This window comes from Lepidochelys kempii, chromosome 10, assembly GCF_965140285.1.
Source record: "Lepidochelys kempii isolate rLepKem1 chromosome 10, rLepKem1.hap1, whole genome shotgun sequence".
Classification (NCBI taxonomy): domain Eukaryota; kingdom Metazoa; phylum Chordata; order Testudines; family Cheloniidae; genus Lepidochelys; species Lepidochelys kempii.
The window spans coordinates 65,274,796-65,285,157 of NC_136389.1; the positions used below are offsets into that span (position 1 = coordinate 65,274,796).

Below are 10,362 nucleotides of genomic sequence, written 5' to 3' on the forward strand. Positions count from 1 at the left end.
TAAAATAGGGCATAGGCATGGGATTAGCCAGTCTAGCATCTGGTGTAAGTGTTTCAGGAATCAGAAGGAGTGGGATCAAGCCCTTGTGAGTATGATATCCTCATCCTAGTGGTGTAATAAAATACCTTGTAGTATAAGTTATAATATTCTATATACTCTTTCCCATGTTATAATACACTTCTGCATATAAAACTTTCAGTACCAACGCTCCTGGGTTAAGAAAATAGTTAAAATCCCAGCAGGGTTGGCTAGAAGAAAGGATGTCTACTTGAACAACAGCCTGGGGCAGAGGCACCTTTAGAAATTACAATGGAATGTGCTACTTCTACACCAATTCAAAGTTAAATCTTGGAAATGTGCTTTCCTCCAGTTCCTCAGTGACTGGCTGAGATCAGCAGCCAGATGAAGAAGGGCTGGCAGATGTTAAACCCTAGCAAGGTAGAATGGTTATGCTTGAAGAAGAGTTTGCCATCTTGGTGAGGCCACAAATTGACAAAGTCAGAGTTCCACAAATTGTCAAGACAATGTGCAATTTAGGAGTTCTGGGCTCCTTGTTGACCCAGGTCTTGAATAAAGCAGGATTCCCAGAGACACATCCCATCCTTGCTGATGATCACTTATTAATGATAATGCTGGCCATACAATTTATTTAGGCTTGAAAGCATCAGCCCCTAGAAAACTGCAGCTACTGCACGATGCTGCAGCAGACCCACATAGCTTCATAGGTTACCAAGAGCATGTTGCCCTGGAGCTCTGGTCTCTACATTGTACCTGAATAGAAAACAATGTTACATTTGATGTTTGGTCCTTCTTTCCATGCTATAAATGGTCATGGCTTAGGATACTTAAAAGGCCACTTCACTGTCCAGGACCTCAATACTGTCAACAGCTCCAGTCCTCAAAAATAATCAAACCATCTACTGCCAGGGTGAGGACGTTTGCTGAGGAGACAGGCCTTTCTCAGGGGCCCATGGGGACTGTGGTCTCTCCCATCGGCGCTCAGAGCTATTATACACCTTACCATGGTCCAGCTGAAAAGCAAGAAACTTTTTCAACCCGATCTTCCCAAACACAGAGCAGAGCACTTTAAATTATTCGTAATATATATATTTCTAGCAAGCTACCCATGCTGTTTTTCCCCCTGCAGGATGAATGGAAAGAAAATCCCAACTACAAGATGGTTTAAGTCTAAATTTGGAAGGTGTTTTCATGCCACAATAATTGACTGAGTAAAAAAATGTAAATGAAATAGGCCAGAGCAATTAGCTTACTCAAGGTTGTTGTAATAAAAGATACAAGTATAAGGGCCAGTTACTTGTATGCAAACTTTTGACCTAAACAGCTGATGTAGCATCTGAATATGCCAATAGCAGCTTGATTCTTGATTTCCAAAGCTGTAGAAGGAGGGTACTTGTCACTAAGACTCAAAGGCCAAAGGAAAGCAGTAGAGAGAATCAAAGCTGAATCAAGGGTACTGCACAGAGCAAGAACAGCAGAGAATGCAGATAATGTACTGTCCTGACTACAGAAATACTCTGCCTAAGGAAAAGCACCATAACTAAATTTGAGCCCTAGGCTAAGAACATGACTTCTGCAATTAGGGCTCGATCCAAAGCCCACAGAGGTCAATAGTAAAGTTCCCATTGACTTCAGTGAGGCAGGGTCAGGTACATACATGGTAGTCCCTCTTTCAGGTTTGAGGGACAGGATTTGATAGTATGTGCTAGAGAGGATTGTTCCTTGCTAAAGGAGAGGCCAACAACTCTTCCAACAGGTATGGGTGTGAGAATAACCCCCAACTCCCTGTATTGGGTGGGGGAGGGTAATCCTGGATAGCGGGGTCTAGACATCCTTATGCCGAAGCTGATTTGGGAACAATTCTTGTGTAACCGAGCTGGGGAAGATAAAGGTGGAATCTTTTCCCTTCTAGTTACAACAGTATGATGCAGAGTCAATGAAAAGCAGGATGAAAGGTTGCGTGGGAGGAGGTGCCAGGATGCAGCAACATAGGTTATGTGACTTTGATGACCCCTTCAACTACAGCTCCAAGGCTCCTGCCTTGCCTTTCCTTAACACAGCTAATGCTTCCAGTACTAGTTTGAACGACTGCACTGATTCACCTAAATAAGTGAGACAGCGAGCAAAATGCCGTGCTTCAAATTAAACCATTCAGCTGAAGCTTTACAGTTTTACTTATTAGTTAACAGAGGTGACCCACTCTTCGGTCAGTGTCAGCCCCTGCAGATCCAAAGGCTGACTAGCCAGGAATTGGCACTCTGTGCTTTCAATGAAAACAGTCCTGTATTATGCTGCTACCAAATAGCTTTGTATCCAATGTATATGAGTTTAAGTACTGACCTTAAGTTCAATTCACTATAAACATAATGTAGCTGTGTGGGGAAAGAAAGCATCATAAACATTTGTACTGAATGCAAAAAAGCATGCCAACAATGCTACTCTGATTCAAATACTTCCGTACCCAGCATTGCTCTAACAAGGAGCTTTTGAACTAGAAAAAGTTTCTGAGTTTCCCACGCCTGCCTCTTCCTCCCCTTTCTGGGTAATGGTGTCCTGTGTTTGGGACTGCCTCACTCACAGGGCTATGTCACCTGGGGGTGCTCCGATCGCAGTGTCCCCATCCCCAGTGTGCTTGAACAAACTCTGATCTCTGCAGCTCATGTGTAGTGGGGTTAAGCTTCTTCATACAACTGTTGGGTTTGTTTGTTTTTTATACTTGTGGCACCTTAGAGACTAAGCAATTTATTTGAGCATGAGCTTTCGTGAGCTACAGCTCACTTCATCGGATGCATACTGTGGACTTTTTGTGTGTATATAATAAGATCTTCTACACTTTCCACAGTATGCATCCGATGAAGTGAGCTGTAGCTCATGAAAGCTCATGCTCAGATAAATTGGTTAGTCTCTAAGGTGCCCCAAGTCCTCCTTTTCTTTTTGCGAATACAGACTAACACGGCTGCTACTCGGAAACCTTTGTTTTTTATGATGCGCCTCTGAACTTTTAGTGGAGCCAAAGGCTAAGGAAACGGTCACAAAGCCATAAATAACAAGCTCTGGTAGTCACTGTACCAAGCCTGATTGCTCCAGTGACAGCCCTGCCCTCCTGTTGGTTTACGTATTGGTCTAACTGTTAGAAAGGGTCAGGTACCGTCAACAAAACTCTAACCATAGCAACACACAGTTCAAAATTCTATTTTCGTCAATTCAGAAAGGTGGTGGTTTGAGGTTTGGTTTTGTTCTTTCTTCTTCTTCTTTCAGTTTTCTGGTTTATGTCGTCATTATCAGCCACCACATCAGGCTGCTAATGACCAGCTGAACCTTTCAGTTCTGCCCCAGGTTTTTCGTTCCTCCAGAAATTCTTTAACTGCCTGTTCCCCAACCTGCAGGGTGCTGAGTTTCTCCTGCAAAACTCTGAACACCTTCCAACCCCAAACAAAATCCAACAGAGCAAACAAAACACTGCACTACATCCACAATTCTCCCCCTAGGGAGAGGATGAGCCAGAGAAAGCATGAACCATGTGTGACAGATGTTAGGTTGCTTCATGCACTACTGGCAGGTGTTCTGATACTCCGGGGCTGAGGGCAGAATAAGAAGCCATATAGACTAGACTAGAACCCAAACGGAAGCAGATGGTTCTCAGCACTAGAGCAAGTCAAAATCCTTTAACGCAAAAACATTTTGGGACGAAAAATTACTTTCACCAAATGGAAACTTACCCAAGAAAAGCATTATTTTTGGTTGCATTCCCCCCCCCCCCATTTTTTGACAAAAATCATTTTAAAAAAATCGCTGAGAAATTTCAATGAAAACAAAATATTCACTTGCAGATTTTTTTTGTGGAAAATCAAATGTATTTTCCAACTGGCTGCACTGGGCCCCTTTGCAGGCTCTAGCCCTAACCGGATTCTTTCAAAGCTCAGCCCTGCTTTGAGCTACCAGCTTCAGATGAGGTAAAAGGCCTAAGCGGCACGATTTTCTGTTAGAAACCACTTGCTACAGTGAAGAACCTGAGTACCAGTGTAAACACGGTCAATACGGAGTTAAAGTTGGTAACAGTTGATGGCTATTTGATGGACTTCTGTTCATCGGAGAGGATACTATCCGTCTCTTCTTGGCTGTCGCAGCAGAGACCACGGACAGAGTTTGTGTTACCCTCCTGCCGCACGTTGCTAGCAGTGGTACCTCCAAGTCAGGGTGAAACACATGACCAGAGCACTGAGGAAGTTTGCGCTACCGCTGCCCAGGCCGAACCTGCTCTGTGGATAGAAGAATTTAATCCTTAGGGCTATCAAATAGCAGGACTGCCCAGCACCCGCCACATTTTACAAGCCATCGCAGAGAAATGGCTGTTTAGTTGCCATAGGTCACTCCCTTCCTTAGAGGGGCTGATGGACCTGCTTCTGCCATGTTCCCATCACCTTCTACTCGCGCAGGGAGAAGAATACTGAAACAAAGGACTAATCACAATTGATAAGCCACTGGGCCAGGCCGCCATTGACAGGCTATACAGGAGCAGGACTCATGGGAATTCCTAAATCAGCGGTTACAACCACTGCTGCCTGCTCCTTTCACCCAATGTTCCTGTAAGCTGTTGACCCACAGGGGTGGTTCAGCTAAACACCTGTGTTCTTATTCATTTGGCCATGGATATTACAATAAAATACTTGCACCCAGTGCTATGCCTGTCACAGCAAAAGAGCTAAAAATACATCCTGGTTCATGACTCATAGATGAGACTGAGAAGCAGTGAGTCACGGAAGTTAATCTACTTCCCAGGAGAGTCTTGGATTTTTCATTTATTTTGGGGGTCGGCTTGGCAAAATGCCAAACATATGTGTGTCCATCCTATATCTGAGTGACTCAATCCATGCTTTTGGGACTACATCTCCAGCTCCAAAAAGCCGCAAAAACCGGAGCTTTAGCTGCATGAGACTCTGCAGGCATAATAAAAACATTGCTGCTACTAAAACTGCATGTGACCTGTTATTTTCCTGCTTCTGGCCAGATCCTGGCATTTACATTACTAGAGTGTTATGGGTTTATCAGTTTTCACCAAGTCACATGACCGCAGCTCAGTTCCTGGCTCTGCCACAGATTCACTGTGTGATCTTTGGCAAATCATTTAAATCGCAAATCCCCCTCTGCCAAGTGGGGATGGCCACGCTTTCCTTTCTCACACCCTTTGCCTACCTTGGCCCCAAACCTGCAAAGACTTAAGACTGTGCATAATATTACACACCTGAGTAGTCCCCCACTGAAGCCAATGGAACTACTCAGATATGGAAAGTCGTGCGGGTGTTTAAACCTTTGCAGGATTGGGGCTCTAGTGTGAGAGCTCTTTGGGGCAGGGCAACTGTCTATCCAGTGCCTAGCCCCACCAGGCCCCAGTCTTAGCAACTACTGTAACAGAAATCATAATGACTGAAGAAACAAAATGAGAGAATGAGTTTTAAGACAATATAGAACCAAAATAGCCTCAATTTACAATGTTTTGCAGCGTTGAATATTTTTTATTTTGTTTTGGGGGGCCAGCAGCTGGTAGTGCTCCCCCATACTCAATGGGAGCTCATCCCCAGGTTGGGATGGTTTTGTAGGGAGCCAATTTGATTATTTTTAAAATAATACAAGAAAAATGTTGTACGGAACACCTATAAAGTTAGCTAAGATTTGACTCAAAATACACCAAACCCTGCCCCCAGACACCCCTAATGTAACCTGGATAATACAACTTGGATCCTCTCATTAGTTTTCTCATGCAGATTTCAGTAAGAAATCACCTGTGAGTAAAGGCAAGATTGCACAGGGTAACATGAGAACAGTCATACTGGGTCAGCCCAGTATCCTGGCTTCTGATAGCGGCTGGTTCACAGGAAATGAACAGAACAGAATAATTACCAAGTGATTCATCCCCTGTTGTCCAGTCCCAGCTTCTCAGAATCAGAAGTTTAAGGACACCCAGAGCAAGGGGTTATATCCCTGACCATCTTGGCTAATAGATGGACCTATCCACCATGAAATGGAGTACGGTAGAGAAGCTCCTGTGCATGATCTCTCAGGAAAAACTTCAAAGTGGACATGGTATTCCTCACTTCCTGCCTTAAGGCCACTCTTGCAAACCCCCTTACTCAAGAGACCCCCAACTTATTTTATAGAGGTAACCCAACAGCTATCAGATGAATAGCACTTATATTGGTAAAGAGAAAGAGTGTTGTGAAAAAATGTAAACTACATGATATTAGTACATTATATAATATTAAATTCTAAAATATCCAACAATTTCCCCTTCAATATTTTTAATAGGGGACTCCAGTAAATAAGACTTGTTGCAGACATGTGCTTAACAAAATCATTCAAGATTTTGCAGACTGTTCATACTATTGATTTAAAGACTGAGCTGTTGTAGTACTGTTAAAGTACTGTTTTATGGCCTGATTCAATGACCATGGAAGTCAGCAAAATGATCCCTAGCAACCTCTGTGGATTGGGCCTTCAGAGTTGTATGGTATTAAGGAAAGACACTATTTTCATCGGTCTGTATCTTGTTGTGAATAGAACATATAGCCAGCCTGTCTTTGTGACTGTTGTGCATAGTTATAATCACTTCTTGGCAAGCCTTGTCCACAGTAATTATCAAATTGAGAACAGCAAGTATAGTACAGTAACTCACTGTGCAGTCCCCAGTCTGATTATAATGAATACGGACAGTCCCACACGTTCTATTGGCAAACAACATATAGACAGTTCATGCTGTCTAGCTACTCAGTCTTTCTATAGGAAGACACCAATTAGGCAGTACATGAAAAAAAGGATATGTAAATACATTTCCTTCTATACGCTCTAAAAGATCTAGTACCAAACATATTTTGGAACACAGAAACATGGAAATTGCTATACCATCCGAGATCATGGACCATTAAGTCAGCATCCAGGGTTTGTCAGTGGCCTGTACCAGATGCTAGAGCTAGCCAAAACTTGGAACACATCCCTCTGCCCGCGCCGCTTCCTGCGGCTCCCATTGGCCTGGAGTGGCAAACCACGGCCAGTGGGAGCCGCAATCGGCCGAACCTGTAGACGCGGCAGGTAAACAAACCCACCCGGCCCGCCAGGGGCTCTCTCTGAACAAGCAGCAGCCCTAGTTTGAGAACCACTGGTCTGGAGGACTGGAGAAGGGTAAATATAGTATCTTTTTTTTTCTTTTTTTAAAGGGGGAACAATGAGCACCAGGAGAATTATAGATTGGTCAGCCTAACTTTGATACCTAGAAAGATATTGGAACAAATTATAAAACAATTTGTACGCACCTAAAGGATAATAGGGCTATAAGAAATCACCAATTTGTCAAGCAAAAATCATGCCAAACCAAAGTACGGAAGCCATGACTTTGCCCAGCCTCTTACGCCATTATTCCTGAAGTAACTTGAAAAAAATTTTGCTGTAATTTTCCCATGGCAAAAGCTTTCTCTGTGCCTAATGTAGACAGGCTTCCATTTTGGAAAGCTGTTAGACAGGAGATGAACCTTAAGAAATGAAAAGGTCAGGGTCGAAGGTCCCTGGGAAGCAACTGTCAGTTCTTTTCACAGTGCAAGAATTAGGGTAACAACTGTAAAATCTACACTGGGAAAGAAGAAAAAGAAATGATGCGTGTGCCGTGCGGGAGGGAAGCAGAAAATACAGTTTGCAGGGAATCATTCATGCAGCAAGGTTTTCTTCCCACCAGAGAGTGAAAAATAGAGAGACAAAATATAACAGTACCAGCACAGCACTGAAAATGAAAGATATCCTCCATGAATGGACAGCTCCTAAACGGATAAAAGGGTTTACCGCATGCACTGGTGGTACTAGGAAAATCCGACGCATTCCAAATGCCAATTTAGGACTATAAAACATGCTGCATGAAAGCAAACACCCTTGGTGTTTCCAGGAGAGATGATGCAAAAGAACTACAATTTACAGTAGGATTCTCAGCAACTATTACACGCCTACAGCAACATGACAGCGTTACGACCCATTTGCGATTTTGTGCTGCAGGATTGCTGTAAAGGGGATAAAGAAATTATTTAGTGTTCACCTCCCTCAAACATGCACTTCCTTATTCTTTTTTCAAATCAGTTAATCTGCTTAAGGAGCATTTCTTATAATAAACCTTCAAGGAAATGCTTTTGGAGACTACTATTACATTACTCCTTTGGATTACTTATGTACTTTAATTCCCCTTGGTATAATCAACACGTCATTTATACAAGGCCTCAGGAAACAGGGAACATGCCGTATCCAGTGATTTCAGTACCTAGTGAAGAAGTGGGGAAAGGAAGGTTATGTTGCACAAGCCCACACAATTTGATTATTTGCTTTTTAGTGGAAAATCTGAGAGAAGCTACTTACTCGTACACAGTAGGTCATGCCAGTCTTCACAATGTCCTCTCCACTCTGCACCGGAGGTTTGTCCTGTTTGCTTAGAGGGGCAGACTCAAAGCCCAGCAAGATGCAGTCATCTTGAGGTTTTGCATTTACATCGAGTTTGTCCGGGTCCTGCCGTGGATAAGAAGTAGGCAGGCAGCTGATTAAACTGATTTCTGGTGAGGTTGGGCTGCTTGGAACTGTAACACACTCTGTGAGTTTAATTCTTGGCACCTCTTTTGTCCCCAGACAGAAGTTTTTAAAACCAGGCAGATTAGATGGATTGGATAATTTAATATTAGCCATTCGGGGAATCAAAGTGCACAAAGTGGTAGAGCTGTCCTGTGTCCCCAAGGTGACATCCTCAACTGGCAAATGAGGTGTTGAGGAATGAGAAGATGAAGAGGAGCCTTTGATATTTAAAGAACTACTTTGTGTACCTTCCTCTAATGATGTTATAAAATCATCCCTAAAGCGACTGTATTTAGCCCTGTGAAGCATTCCTGGGTGTCTAAATCGTCCTACATACAGTACGTGTCCACTGAGACTGTGCTGACTGCGTTCTCTCATAGCCTTGGAAGTTCTGTAACTGGATACTGTTGCATAAATTGGCTTTCTTCTTGTAGGTAAATGACATGGAAATTAAGCAATTCAAACTATTTTAAAAACAGACACCAATTGGATATTTTTTGTTGACTGCTTCACCCGTGGCTTATTTTTCTTAATAAACATAGCTTAAGTCTGCATGGTCATCTGTAAGTTATGCTAAAGGAAACATACACACAGGTATAACAATGCTACAGCAGGTTAATCTGAAGAGATGCTATCCATATCTAAAATCACTTCTGCCACAAGCAAGCAAGCCTCTAAATCATTCTCAGCTTTGAACACTCACTGTTATAGCCTGCATCATTAACTGTGAACCCTCGGCTGCTGAAAAGACTAAAAAAAAAAAAATATTCCACAGAAAGCAATGCAAGATCTAGAGAATCTCAAAAGCAATTTTAGATTAGCAGGAATCCAAAGAGATACCTTACAAGCCCTGTTCTTAGCATTTTGTATTCAGCTGCGCAACTGGAAAGAAAAATCATGGTTCTGCAATTTGCACATTCTTTATTCACACAATATGATTTTAAAAAACATGCAAAATAATTCTCTGAATGTAGTCAGCAGTTCTTAATACAAATCTTGCTAATTCTTGTTTTTAAAGTCATTCAGCATCGCAATCTAGAAATACGCTCAATATTTGTATGGTCCAGCACAATTTTACTTCAAATCTCCAGACTCATCATCATCATCTTTGCGCAGCTTCTTTGCCAGCCCTTGAGTCATTTCTAGCTTTTCCTTAAAAGCCAGGTTACAGCAGAATTTTTCTGTTCAAAATTCTGAAGAGAGTGTTGCCGTTTTTGTGAATGAAGTTTTCTGAATGAATTTCTCTGTGTGCAAGCTAATAAATCTGTGAATGAAGCTGAGAATGGCTATAACTGACTGACAGTCCCAGGGGTGTTTAATTTTCATCCAATCAGAAGAAAGCCTGGTGACTCATGCACCATAAATACACTAAAGGAGTAGCCATGAAAAAAATGACTTTTTTTGCCCGGGGGGGGGGGGGGCAGGGAGGGAGGAGAGAACAGTTTTAATGTGCCAGTAATACAGTTTTTGCTCAGAACATAGCAAAAATTCTATTTTGCTATTATGTCTGAAAGGCACCATCAGAAGCCAATAATTGAATCTATTGTTCCACTGATATTAGGACATATGGTACGATTCCTGTGAGAAGATGTGATGCATCTTTCCTAGAAACTAAGTTCATTTTTTTTTAATTGACTGTTGGTTCAATATCCGATTTATTGCAACATCCTGTGCCTATCAAATTTACTCTAAAGACATGATGAAAACGGCAAAAGCCTAAGCACACAGGAAGCCAGAATCTGAAAAGGCAAT

At 42.4% G+C, this 10,362-nt stretch overlaps 1 protein-coding gene across 2 annotated transcripts in view; it reads right to left on the bottom strand.

Annotated features, from left to right (window-relative positions):
- Positions 1–10,020, bottom strand: part of SHC4 (SHC adaptor protein 4) — a 51,478-nt gene extending 41,458 nt beyond the window's left edge. For both annotated transcript variants that reach the window (XM_078854464.1, XM_073303952.2), the window contains exon 1: positions 8,404–10,020. In XM_078854464.1, the coding sequence (XP_078710590.1) occupies positions 8,404–8,988 (585 nt within the window). In that variant the 5' untranslated portion in view covers positions 8,989–10,020. The remainder of the gene's footprint in view (positions 1–8,403) is intronic.
- Positions 10,021–10,362: the final 342 nt, after the last annotated feature.